Raw genomic sequence first — 14,151 nt, 5'->3', positions numbered from 1 at the left:
AAATACCATTGATTTTAAGTGTTTTCCAGCTATATTGCAATATAATTGACAAAATTATATATATATGTAAAGTGTACAACATGACGACTTGATATAAACATTGTGGAATGATTATCACAGTCAAGTTAATTAATACACCTGTCAATCCACATAGTTACCTTTGTGTATGTGTGATGACAATACTTAAAATTTGTCTCTTAGCAAATATCAAGTATATAATATAGTTATTGTTTACTATAGTCACCATGCTATGATTACTCTCTAAACAACATCTTGCTATTTTTTCCACCACCTAGTCCCTGGCAACTACCATTCTACCATCTGATTCTCTGAGTTTGACTTTTTTTTTTAGATTCCATGTAGAAGTGAAATTGTATGGTATTTGTCTTTCTCCACTTGACTTATTTCCTTTCTTGTCTGACTTATTTCTTTTCTCTGACATTCACTTAGCATAATCCTCTCAAGGTCTATCTATGATGTCACAGGGGGCAAGATTTTGTTCTTTCTCATGGCTGAATAATGTTCCATTATATATATCACATCATTTTATCCATTCATCTGCAGATAGACACTTAGGTTGTTTCTGTATCTTGACAATTGTAAATAATGCTGCAATGAATATCGGAGTGCAGCTACTTCTTTGAGATCATGATTTCATTTCCTTTGGATGTATACCCAGAAATGAGATTGCTAGATCCTATTTTTTTTTTTAATTTCTTGAGTAACCTCCATACTGTTTTCCAGTGGCTGTACCAATTTACAGTGCCACCAGCAAAGGATGAGGGTTCTCTTTTCTCCACATCCTTGCCAACACCTTTCTTGTCTTTTTGATGATAGCTGTTCTAACACATATGAGGAGATACCTCACTGTGGTTTTGATTTGCGTTTCCCTGATGATTAGTAATGTTGAGTGTTTCATGTACCTGTTGGCCATTTGCATTTCTTCTTTGGAGAAATGTCTATTCAGGTCTCTCATTGTTATTTTAATAAGAAATGTTTATTTGGCCTTTATCCCATTTCTGGCACAGAGCTTCTAAAACCCTTGGAATTTCCTGAGTGAGGAGGGCACTAAAGTTGTCTCTTGTTATGTTAATGACGGGACTTTTAGAAGAAGGGACCAACTTAGCTGGTTAGAGGGCTGGAACTTTCAGTCCCACCCCGCTGACCTCCAGGGAGTGGAGAGGGTTTGGAAGTTGAATCAATTGCCAGTGGCCAATGACTTAATCCATTATGCTTATGTAATGAAGACTTCATAAAACCCCAAAAGGACAAGGTTTGGAGAGCTTCCAGGTTGGTGGACATGTGGAGATTCGGGGAGTTGTGAACTAGGAAAGGGCATGGAAGCTTCACACTCTTTTCCCATACCTTCTTGCCCTGTGCATCTCTTTGCTGTTCCTGAGTTATATCTTTTTTATAGTAAATTAGGAATCTAGTGACTAAATGGGTTTCCTGAGGTATGTGAGCCACTCTAGCAAAGTAATGGAACTCGAGGAGGTCTAGAAACCTCCAGTCTGTAACCTGTTAGTCAGAAGCCCACGTGACAACTTGGACTTGTGACTGGTTTCTGAAATATGTGTGTGTATGGGGGTAGCTGGCACTTCTTTAGGACTAAGCTCTTAAGCTCTGGGATCAGACACCATCTCCAGGTACATAATGTCAGAATTGAGTTGAATTTTAAAACACACAGCTAGCTAGCATCCTGAGGATTGCTTGTTGGCGTGGGGAATTATTCCAACTCCCATGTTGAAATTGGTAACCAGAATATTTAAGGACCTTTGCTTTAGTTGAATTATTTGTTTTCTTGCAATTGAATTGTTTGAATTTCTTATGTATTTTGGATATTTGTCCCTTTTTAGCTATAGCAGATATATGGTTAAATATCAGATAAATATTTTTTCCTATTTGATAGGTCACCTGTTGACTGTTTCCTTTGCTCTGCAAAAGCTTTTTACTTTGATGTAGTTCTGCTTGTTCATTTTTGCTTTTATTGCCTTTTCATCACCAAGACCAATGTCAAGGAGTCTACCCTCTATGTTTTCTTTGAGGAATTTTATAGTTTCAGGTGTAAATTCAAATCTTTAATCCATTTTGAGTTAGTTTTTGTGAGTGGTATAAGATAGGCATTTAGTTTCATTCTTTAGTATGTGTATATTCAGTTTTCCCAGCACCACTTTTTAAAGAGACTTTCCCAGAATTTTTTGGTTTTGGCACTCTGTTGTCAAAGATTAGTTGACCAATGGTTAGTTGACTGTTAGTTGACTATGGGTTTATTTCTGGGCTTTCTGCTCTCTTCCTTTGGTCTGTGCCTATTTTTATGTAGGTACCATACTGTTTTGATTACAGTAGTTTGAAATCAAGAAATATAATACTTCCAGTTCTGTTCATCTTTCTCAAGATTCCTTTGGCTTTTTGGGGTCTTTTGTGGCTTCTTATTTTTTATTTTAAAATCATTTTATTCTGGACTGGAAGTGGTAGTGAAGTTCTTACATTCTGTCCACCCAGAGGAAGAGGAGCCAAATTAAAGAGTCCAGAATTTTCCTCACATATTATCATAATTCTGTCTTTCAGATTCCAAAGGACTTGCATGTGAATTCTATCATGTGATCTTAAAACTGCCCTGTGAGAGGGGTGCCTGGGTGCCTCAGTGGGTTAAAGCCTCTGCCTTCGGCTCAGGTCATGATCCCAGGGTCCTGGGATCGAGCCCCTGTGGGAGGCCACCATAGGGCTTGAGACGAGGACCAAACCAGGCCCTGACTTGGGCCTCCTTTAAAGGCTGAATAGCCGAATAAAAGGCTTAGGTCAATAAAGTCGAGTAGCACTGAGAAAGGGTCTGTGCTATGTCTGTGCGCTCGCCTACATGACTTCCCACACATTTGCTAGTCAGAGAGAAACGATTTGGTCGGGGTCATAAATTCTTGGCTGGTTCTTGCTGTCTTTGCACAGGCCATAGACTACACCATTGCAAGACTGTGCTGTGCTTACATAAACTGTGTCTTGAGTGGCCTTGAAGTCAGTACATCTGGCGCTAGAGGGTCTGCTATTGGTGCTTGGGAAATAGATAAAGGGAAAGCTTGAAGGATTTTCTGTGCATGTTGCAAACTCTTTARTAATTAGCTAAAAATAGATACTTTATTACGATTGTTTCTGTTAGCTATATAATGCCTTGCTGCCTTGAATAAAATTGGCACTATTGGACATCCTCCTTGGTGCTCCTCCTGCCCCCATCTCTTTGTCTCTTAATTTCTTTTCACCATCCTCTTACCCTGACGTTCCTGATCGATTTGTCGATTTGTCGCGCCAACCGCGACAAGCCCCACATCGGGCTCTCTGCTCAGCAGGGAACCTGCTTCCCCCTCTCTCTCTCTGCCTGCCTCTCTGCCTACTTGTTATCTCTGTCTGTCAAATAAATAAATAAGATCTTAAAAAAAAAAAAAAAGAGATTCCTGGAAGATAACAGATGAAATGAATCTTGAGGGTATAGGTGCTAGCCATCTGGGGAAGTGGAGAATTTACCAAGAGTAGGGTACAGCAAAAAATATTTACAGAAGTGTGGAAAAATACAGCAGTTTGGAAAATTCCAAGTAGGCAGTCTGGAGGATGTTTATATACTATTATATATTATATTGCCGTTGACAAAAGTAACAGGGCACAGACCCAGTATTAAGTAAAATTATTTCATTTATGAATGTACTTGCCATTAATGTACCATAAATTTTGCTAGTGGAGACTATTGGCTCAATGTGCTCGGCTACAGGAAAGAACTTAATCTAAGTGATCTTAAGAAGATGTCTATTTTGACCTCATTTCACCATTTTCTCCTCTCCACAATTATAGTTTATATTTATTCAGCAAAGAAAACAAAATTGCTATAGTAAGTTATATTATGCTTTCTTAGAACAACTTAATTTGTAATCAAGGGAAAACATAGTAATTTATTTATTTTTATTTTTACTTATTTTCATTTTTTATTTAAATTCAAGTTAGTTAATGTATAGTGTGGTATTGGTTTCAGGATTAGAAGTTAGTGATTCATCACTTACATATAACACCCAGTGCTCATCAGAAGTGCCTTCCTTAATGCCCATCACCCATTTAGTTCACTCTCTTACTCACCTCCCCGCCAGCAACCCTCAGTTTGTTCTCTATAGTTAATAGTCACTTATGGTTTGCCTTCCTCTCTGTTCTTATCTTATTTTTCTTTCCCTTCCCCTATATTCATCTGTTTGATTTCTTATGAATGAAATCATATGATATTTTTCTTTCTCTGATTTATTTCATTTAGCATAATTCACTCTGGTTCTATCCACATAATTGCAAAAGGCAGATTTCATTCTTTTTGATGGCTAATATTCGTGTGTGTGTATCAAATCTTCTTCATTCATTCATCAGGCTATGGACATTTGGGCTCTTTCCATAATTTGACCGTTGTTTATAGTGCTGCTATAAACATTGGGGTATATATGCTCCTTCAAATCAGCATTTGTGTATCCTTTGGATAAATACCCAGTAGTGTGGGATGCCTGGTTGGCTCAATCAGTTAAGCATTTGATTCTTGATTTTGGCTCAGGTCACGATCTCAGTGTTGTGTGAATGAGCCCCCCATCAGGCTCTGCACTGGGCATGGAGCCTTCTTAAGACTCTCCTTTTCCCTCTGCCCCTCCCTACATCCCTCTTTGAAAACAAATAAACAAAAACAAAAACAAAAAAGACAAACCAAGCCAAACAAAAAAACCCCAGTAGTGCAATTGGTGGGTCATAGGATAGTTCTATTTTTAACTTTTTGAGGAACCTCCATACTGTTCTCCAGAGTGGCTGAACCAGTTTGCATTCCCACCAACAGTGTAGGAGGGTTCCCTTTTCTCCGCATCCTCACTAATACCTGTTTCTTGTGTTCTTCACATCCTCACCAACATCTGTGGTTTCTGTTGTTGCTAATTTTAGCCATTCTGACAGGTGTGAGGTGGTATCTCACTGTGGTTTTGATTTGTATTTCCCTGATCATGAATGATGAGCATCTTCTCATGTCTGTTATATATGTCTCCTTTGGAGAAATGTCTGCTCATGTCTTCTGCCCACTTCTTAACTAGATTATTTATTTTTTGGTAGTTGATTTTGATGAGTTTTTTATAGATTCTAGATATTAGCCCTTTTTCAGATATGTCATTTGCACATATCTTCTCCCATTCCCTTGGTTGCCTATTGTTTTGTTGATTGTTTCCTTCACTGTGCAGAAGATTTTTTTTTTTTTTTAAGAGTGGGAGAGAGAGAGAGCAGGATAGGGAGAGGGACAGAGGGAGAGGGGGAGAGACAGACTCTTAAGCTGGCTCCACGCTGGGCATGGAGTCTGACACAAGGCTTGATCTCACAACCCTGAGATCATGACCTGAGCCAAAATCAAGAGTCAGATGCTTAACTGACTAAGCTAGCCAGGCGCCCCTATCTAGAAGCTTTTTCTCTTGGTCAGGTCCCAATAGTTCATTTTTGTTTTGTTTTTTCCTTGCCTCTGGAGATGTGTTTAGTAAGAAGTTGCTGCTGCTGAGGCAAAAGAGATTGCTGCCTGTTTACTCCTCTAGGATTTTGATGCTTTCCTGTCTTACATTTAGGTATTTCATTCATTTTGAATTTATTTTTTTGTGTGGTATAAGAAAGTGGTCCACTTTCATTCTGCATCTTGCTACCCATTTTCCCCAGTACCACTTGTTAAAGGGACTATCTTTTTGCCATTGGTTATTCTTTCCTTCTTTATAGAAGATTAGTTGGCCATAGAGTTGTGGGTCCATTTCTGGGGTCTCTATTTTGTTCCATTGATCTATATGTCTGTTTTGGTACCATACTGTCTTAATGATAATAGCTTTGTAATAGAGCTTGAAGTCCAGAATCTTGATGACTCCACTTTGCTTTTCTCTTTCAACATTACTTTGGCTGTTTGGGATCTTTTGCGGCTCCATGCAAATTTTCAGATTGTTTATTCTAGTCCTGTGAAAAATCCTGGTGTTATTTTGATCAGGATTGCATTGAATCCTGTAGATTGCTTAGGGCAGTATAGATATTTTAACAATGTTTATTCTTCCAATCCATGAGCGTGGAATGCTTTTCCATTTCTTTGTGTCATCTTCAGTTTCTTTCATAAATGTTTTATAGTTTTCAGCATACAGATCTTTTACCTCTTTGGCTAGGTTTATTCCTCGGTATCTTATGGGTTTTGGTGCATTTATAAATGGGATCAATTCCTTGATTTCTCTTTCTGCTGTTTCATTATTGGTGTATAGAAATGCAAAAAGATTTCTGTGCATTGACTTTGCAACTTTGCTGAATTCATGTATTAGTTCTAGCAGTTTTTTGATGGAGTTTTTCAGGCCATGACTTCCAGTACTGTATTGAACAACAGTGGTGAGAGTGGGCATCCCTATCATGTTCCTGACCTTAGGGGGAAAAGCCCTCAGTTTTTCCCCATTGAGGATGATATTAGCTGTGGGTCTTTCATATATGACCTTTATGATGTTGAGATATATTCCTTCTATCCCTATTTTCTGGAGGGTTTTTATCAAGAAAGGATGCTGTATTTTGTCAAATGCCTTTTCTGCATCTGTTGAGAGGATCATATGGTTGGTAATGAATAATCCTTTTAACATACAGCTGTATCCAGTTAGCTAGTATCCTGTTGAGAATTTTGGCATCCATGTTCATCAGGGATTTGGTCTGTAGTTCTCCTTTTTGGTGGGCTCTTTGTCTGGTATAGGGATCAAAGTAATGCTGGCCTCATAGAATAAGTTTGGAAGTTTTCCTTCCATTTCTGTTTTTGAAACAGCTTCAGAAGAATAAATATTTGTCTTCATTAAATGTTTGATAGAGGGGCACCTGGGTGGCTCAATGGGTTAAGCCTCTGCCTTCAGCTTGGGTCATGATCCCAGGGTCCTATCTGCTCAGCAGGGACCTGCTCCCCCTCCCCCTCTGCCTGCCTCTCTGCCTACTTGTGATCTCTCTCTCTCTCTCTCTGTGTCAAATAAAAAAAAAAAAAATGTTTGGCAGAATTCCCGTGGGAACTATCCGGCCCTAGGCTCTTTTTGTTGGGAGATTTTTTATTACTGATTCAATTTCTTTGCTGGTTATGGGTCTGTTTAAATTTTCTCTTTCTTCCTGTTTCAGTTTTGGTAGTTTTTATGTTTCTAGGAATGCATTCATTTCTTCTACAGTGCCCAATTTGTTGGTATATAATTGCTCATAATATTCTCTTATAATAGCTTGTATTTCTCCAGTGTTGGTTGTGATCTCTCCTCTTACATTCCTGATTTCATTTATTTGAGTCCTCTCTCTTTTTGATAAGTCTGGCTAGGGGTTTATCAATTTTGTTAATTCTTTCGAAGAACCAGCTCTTAGTTTCATTGATCTGTTCTATTGGTTTTTAAAATTTCTTTATCATTTATTTTTGTTTTAATTTTAATTATTTCTCTTATTTTGCTGGTTTTCGGCTTTATTAGCTGTTCTTTTTCCAGCTCCTTTAGGTATTAGGTATTATTTAACACTTCTCTTGCTTCTTGAGTAAGGCCTGGATTACTATATACTTCCATTCTAGGACTGCCTTTGCTGCATCCCAAAGGTTTTGGACTGTTGTGTTTTCATTTTGACTTACATGTGTTTTTTTTTTTTAATTTCTTCTTTAATTTCCTGATCAACCCATTCATTCTTTAACCTCCATGTATTTGTGTTCTTTCCAAATTTTTTCATGTGGTTAACTTCAAGTTCCATAGTGTTGTCATCTAAAAATATGCATGGTATGCTCTCAATCTTTTTGTACTTGTTGAGGCCTGATTTGTGACCCTGTATGTGATCTATACTGGAGAACTTTCCATGTGTGCTCAAAAAGAATGTATATTCTGCTGCTTTAGGATGAAATGTTCTGAATATATCTGTTCTGAACATATCTGTTAAGTCTGTCTGGCCCAGTGTGTCATTCAAAGCCATTGTTTCCTTGTTGATTTTCTGCTTAGATGATCTTTCCATTGCTATAAGTGGGGTGTTAAAGTCCCCTACTATTATTGTATTATTATCCATGAGTTTCTTTATGTTTGTTATTAATTCATAATTTATATATTTGGCTGCTCCCACATTGGGAACATAAATATTTATAATTTTAGTTCTTCTTATTGGATAGATCCTTTTTTTGATATAGTGTCCTTCTTCATCTCTTATTACACTTTTTGGTTTAAAATATAGTTTGTCTGATATACGTATCACTACTCTAGCTTTCTTTTGATGTCAATTAGTGTGATAGATGTTTTTCCACACCCTTACTTTCAATCTGGTACTGTCTTTGGGTCTAAAATGAGTCTCTTGTCAGCAGCGTATCAATGGGTCTTGTTTTTTTTAATCCATTCTGATACCCTATGTCTTTTGATTGGAGCATTTAGTCCACTTACATTCCAAGTAATTATTGAAGGATATGAATTTAATGCCATTGTATTATTGGTAAAATCACTATTCCTGTATATTGTCTCTTTCTAATCTTTGTTGCTTTTGATCTTTTCCTCTCAAAGCGTCCCCTTTAGTATTTCTTACAGGGCTTGTTTAGTATTCACAAACTCCTTTAGTTTTTGCCTGTCTTGGAAACTCTTTGTCTCTCCTTCTATTCTAAATGACAGCCCTGCTGGATATAGTATTCTTGGTTGCATATTTTTCTTGTTTAGCTTATTGACTGCATCATGCCACTGTCTTGCAGTCTGCCAAGTTTCTGTGGACAGATCTGCTGCTAAACTTATGTAGCTACCCTTGTAGGTTAAGGATCTTTTGTCTCTAACTCCTTTCAGAACTCTCTTTGTATTTTGCAAGTTTCACCATGGTATGTCACATTTATTGCCAGCCAAAATCATTGAAACATCTTCTCTGTCCTTTACCCATTAAATGGTCTTATAAGTGATAAGACGTAGAATATGCTTGTGTAAATCCTTGGCCATTCTTCGTATATAAATCCCTCATCACTGTAAATTTCTGTGTCCTGCTGTGTCCAGTTTTTTGAGCATACACTTTTGGCAATCTACTTCAACTTGCTTTTTGTAGGAATCTTCTATCATTGGGTCATATATTTCAATAAAAATTCCAGGAACAAACTGAACTGTCAGAGCAGACTTCCCATGCCTCCTAAACCAAGGGCCACTAGTTTGTACTCATGCATGATGCAGTCTTTTTAAATACTAATGGTCTACTCAGTGCCATTAAAGGTGCAGTGAGAAACACACTGTTATATACAGGGTAACCACCCTCTGATCCAGTTATCCCACCTCTGGGAATCTAGCCTCCCCTGCCCCATCCAGGCCCAGGCCTCCTCCTCTCTCCTCTCTGTGGTGGCTCCTGCTCTGTCTCTGCACAGTGGGGGCAGCAGCAGCTGTCCCTCCAGGACACACTCACCCACCTAGTATTTAATTTTTGCTTAATTTTCTTCTTATGTTCCAGTTCCTATCCAGGATACATTACATTAGCTCATTTATTTTGTTGCTCAGATTGTTTTGCCTTTGGCCATTGAGACCACTTGCAGTTGGCTTCTGTATCCCTTTGAAATACCTTTATCAGTTTGCTTTTTGAGCACTTTCTTATGTTCTGGCACAAGAATGTATGTGTGTGTATGTGTAATATAATGGGAAATGAAATAATAGGAAAGTTATATAACCTTTCGACATAATTAGAAAAGCAAGGTATGGTGAATTGATGAATATTAGTACACAGCCATCAGCAACTAGGGCTTTGTATCTTGGGTTGTTTTTAGTTCAGTTTGCTATTCATATCTCTTTTAGCTTGATTTAGAAGTTAACCAATGAATTTTTTTGTGATCTTGCGTTTTGTAAATAAAATGAGAGAGTCAATGAATTTAGAATGACATACTTTTTACTTAAAGAGGAAACTGGGATACTTATTATATTATCAAAGGATTGTTCATTCAATAAGTATACATGTTAAGAGAGGCAAATTTATATGTTAAAAGAAGAAAACAACCTCTAACTTACTTTTGAACTAGAATAATCTGCAGATTTTAAGATACTAGGTCTATTTTTATAGGTCTATACCATCAGTATCACAAGTTTTAGGGAAGGAAAAAGACTTAAGAAGTAATACCATTTCTCAGTTCTCTGATTCTCAAAAGGCATTTCCACAGGTAAACTGGCCAAATGGCATGGAACTGTGCAAATAGAATGATCAGGAGGAGTTTGTAGTTCTCACGTTTCTGGTTCTCCTATGTGTATTCACACTGGGAAAGGTAATACTTTCTAACATTGTTCCTTTACTTGTTCACATTTATCCTTTTGTTAAATAACAGGAAGCAATGCAAAAATGTATTGGACAACAGTTTATTTGTGAATCTAAACCTGGCTGGTACATCCAGTATCATTCCTGATGAAATTTGGTGTGCCCAACAGTAAACACTTATTTAACTTTGTGAGACAAAAACAGAACCAAGTTTCTACAAATGAGAAGAAAGAACCAATAGCAGTCCTAGGACATAAATGGAAGTCCCTGCTTTTCATTTCATTTGCTCTTTCAGAACTACATCATATGACATTAAAAGAATTGTTATAAGCAGAATGTCCCTATATTTAGTTAACAACAATCAAAACTCATTTATTTATTCATTTATGTATTGAGGGAGGGGGACAAGGGAGAGGTGAAAAGGAGAATCTTCTTTTTTAAAGATTTTATTTATTTGACAGAGAGAGAGATCACAAGTAGAGAGAGAGAGAGAGGAGGAAGCAGGCTCCCTGCCTAGCAGAGAGCCCGATGTGGGACTTGATCCCAGGACCCTGAGATCAGGACCTGAGCTGAAGGCAGAGGCTTAACCCACTGAGCCACCCAGGCAGCCCGGAAAAGGAGAATCTTAAGGAGACTTCACACCCACCATGTGAGCCTGCCACAGGATCTGACAACCCTGAGATCATGATCTGAGCCGAAATTAAGAATTAGGACGCTCAACTAACTAAGCCACCCAGGCAGCCTCAATCCTGTTTTAATACATAAATGACTTCTTTGAATATGTACTACTTAGACTCTGTGTGTGTGAGGGAGTAGAGAGGAGAAAGAAGAAGTGAGGAATGACAAATCACATCAATAGGCTGTACTATAAAAGAGGGCAGCTACAGATCTAAGACAAGTCTTATTGGATCCTAATGTGGTAACAAAATGACCAGAAGAAGATGGGACAGCTAACTTAACGTCCCAAATTTTTCAACCAGGTTGGACCTATTGGCAGATGCTAGATTATTAAAATGACCCATGAGCCTAGAAAGCTGAAGATAGTTTTCTCATTGAAAAAATAATGACATGTTACTTAGGGTAAAGAGTAAAAAGGATGAGGTATCAGGCACACTAGTGAATAGTTAGTGAAATAAAATGGTTACGTGTTTATATATCTTCTCTTAGATGCATACAAGACTATTATTTCTCTTATCTCTCAGGAGATATACATTTAGTTACTATATTAAAAACAAAAGATTGAGCTTCTAAAAGAAAGCCAAATCCTATCAGATGCAGAATTACATGGAATCATCCATTTCTTATACAGATATTGACTTATGCTCCCCACCGTTATATTTGATAAATGACAACAAACATTTATAAGCACATACCACAGGTCAAGAAATCGGCCACGGACAAACAAAGATGACTAAAAAAATACCTAAGTTCACAGTTCAGGGATTACTAAAAGGAAAAAGTGGCGGGTCATAAAAGGAAAGGAGGGAAATCAATATGAATGAAAAACTAGAATCTCACTGTAGGGAAATGAGGACAGAGGATTAATGCTTTGGCAAAAGAAATAAAAGGGGATTCCTGGGCAATGTGAAGCTGAGAGTTGTTCAATCGCATCAGATTCTTAAGGCATCTGTAGATCCAGTTTTCCAGAGAAAACTAGGGCAATGACAAATAGGACAGCTAACAGTAGGTCATAATTATAGCAAAGAAAACAATAGCCAGCATAAACCTGGCCATTGTTATTGTGGAAGTCATGGAATTTCTGCTTTCAATTACTCTAGTCATCATTGGCTTCCTGATACGATCTTCTGTGGTGAGAATAGCTTTTCGGGCTCCATCCCATTTTCCAGGGCCTTGAAGACGATAGTGGATTGGAGTGCAGGGTCCCCAAAATAGCTGTATTGCCAATTTGGGGTCAGTGAAGGCCAGAGACAGCAGATTGGGCCTGACGCCCACCAGATCAGCAAGCTCTTCCATGGTATCTATATAGTCTCCCTGAATAGTATGACGTTGGCTCTCCACATACCTGAAGCAGAGAAAACAAAAGTCATGGCCTAGCAACAATTCAGTCAGTCAGTCAGTCGGTTATTCAGTGCTTCTGAGTGCCTGTTACTGGCTCCATATTCAGCTAGGAGCTGCAGAAAACAGAGAAGAAAGACAAGACCTTGTCTCCAAACTTAAAGACCTTATATAATCTACTGGAGTATATAAGATGCACATAAAGCAGAAAAGAATGTAAGACTTTTGGTATATTGTGTGGTTTTAGATTGCTAAATAGAAATGTTAGAAGAGGGTAGTTAAAAAAGTGCAATAAGTCCTTGAAGGATGTGGAGGATATATCCCATAGCAAACAGCAAAGGGTTACAAGTAAAGGGAGCAGCAGAATGAAGGAATAAAGTAGGAATGGGTATGGAATATGAGCATGGAATATCTATGGATGCTACATACAGTAGAAGAGGAATGTTGTGAAAAACAAGAATGGATAGAAAGAAGCAAATATAGCACCAGATACAGAGGACTCTAATGTTATGAGAGAACTCACCACAAAAGTTCTCAAGTTTGGGATCTTCAGTTGTTTTTGAGGGCAGTGGTAGTGGGGTCCACAGAGCAGGACTTCCCATGGCCAGTGCTAATTTGGAATACCGAATGGAGGGGGAGGATGACTTATCCCACTAGAAGAAGCAGCCCTCCAAACAGAATCAGATGGAGTCATTACACTACGTGCAGATTTGAAGAGTTAGAACTTTTTAGGGAGAAAATGTGGTAACAGATACTTGTGGAAGGAGTGGGATTTAGAGAGCTACCTGGTAACTTTTTATTTCCTATAAGGAAAATAAAATAAAGTAGAGTAGTACAGAAAGGAAGAGAAAAGCCAAGTCAAACTAATTGAGATTAGATGGGATAACTTGACGAATCCAAAAACAAGAACAAGAAAAAATGAGAGAAAATAAATTTGAGGAGGTGGAATGGAATTCTAAAAGAACTAACAGATGTCAAATTGGAATTTATTGAAATGGGACCAGTTTTATAGAAATGGGACTAGACAGGAAAGAATTTAAGAGCTTCCCCTTAGGGATATTATGTTGGCTTAAGGGTCTGTAGCCATTCATTTATCCTATAGTAGTGAGTCAAGAGCTGAGTATTCATGAAGGTTTCACAAAAGGGATTCACTACACCAGCCTTGTACAGTTGTTGCAAGGATTAAATAAACTCATGCATATAAAACACTTTGTGTACATAGATGACCCTCAAAAAAGATTATTGGAAACTGCTCACAGTGAGAAGGTACTAGACAAAAATAAGTCAAAGGAAAGAGAGGAGGAAAGTTGAAACAGTTTACAGCCAGTAAAGCAAGGAAGGAAAGCATTCTAAGAAGGAAGAGACATTTAGAAGCACCAAACTCAGGAGTGAGAAAAAAAATGAAGTTGGTCAAAGATGACCTTCAGGAGAGCAGTTGCAGAATTAAGGAGGGAAGTTACAAGGCAGAAGGCTTAGGAGAAAGAAAAGGGTGAGAATTTAAGCATATATTGTAGAATACTTACTGTAGAAATTTGGCTGTGAAAGTTAGGAGGGAAATAGCAGAGTACCTCTGACTTTTGTACAATAATGTAGGATCTTACCATCAACTTCCACTTTATCCAAATGAAAATCATCCAGTGAATGAACTCAAGTTCTGAAATTCACATTGCTAAATTACCATATTCACCCAAGCACTAAGGAACTAGCTGATGTTACCACCTTCCCAAATCACAAAGACTATTTGTACCACTAGCTGCTGTGACCTGGGAGCGCTGTCACATGATGACAGCCAGCGAAGTAGCCTAATCTGATTTGTAAATCTACCTGCAGATTTGTAACTGGACCATACCTTCCTCCCATTAAGTCATTGACACTCTTCTTTTGTCTGGCAGCTCCACT

At 38.0% G+C, this 14,151-nt stretch overlaps 2 protein-coding genes across 5 annotated transcripts in view; one reads left to right on the top strand and one right to left on the bottom strand.

The window, feature by feature from the left end:
* CHD1L (chromodomain helicase DNA binding protein 1 like) overlaps positions 1-14,151 on the top strand; it is a 129,754-nt gene that overhangs the window by 3,465 nt on the left and 112,138 nt on the right. The gene's annotated exons all lie outside the window — the stretch shown is intronic.
* Positions 10,854-14,151, bottom strand: part of FMO5 (flavin containing dimethylaniline monoxygenase 5) — a 29,311-nt gene continuing 26,013 nt past the window's right edge. For all 4 annotated transcript variants that reach the window (XM_032848122.1, XM_032848123.1, XM_032848121.1 and 1 more), the window contains exon 9: positions 10,854-12,259. In XM_032848122.1, the coding sequence (XP_032704013.1) occupies positions 11,914-12,259 (346 nt within the window). In that variant the 3' untranslated portion in view covers positions 10,854-11,913. The remainder of the gene's footprint in view (positions 12,260-14,151) is intronic.

Source organism: Lontra canadensis, unplaced genomic scaffold (assembly GCF_010015895.1).
Source record: "Lontra canadensis isolate GAN:19392208 unplaced genomic scaffold, GSC_riverotter_1.0 scaffold200, whole genome shotgun sequence".
Taxonomy (NCBI): Eukaryota; Metazoa; Chordata; class Mammalia; order Carnivora; family Mustelidae; genus Lontra; species Lontra canadensis.
This window is presented reverse-complemented; position numbering and strand designations above follow the sequence as displayed.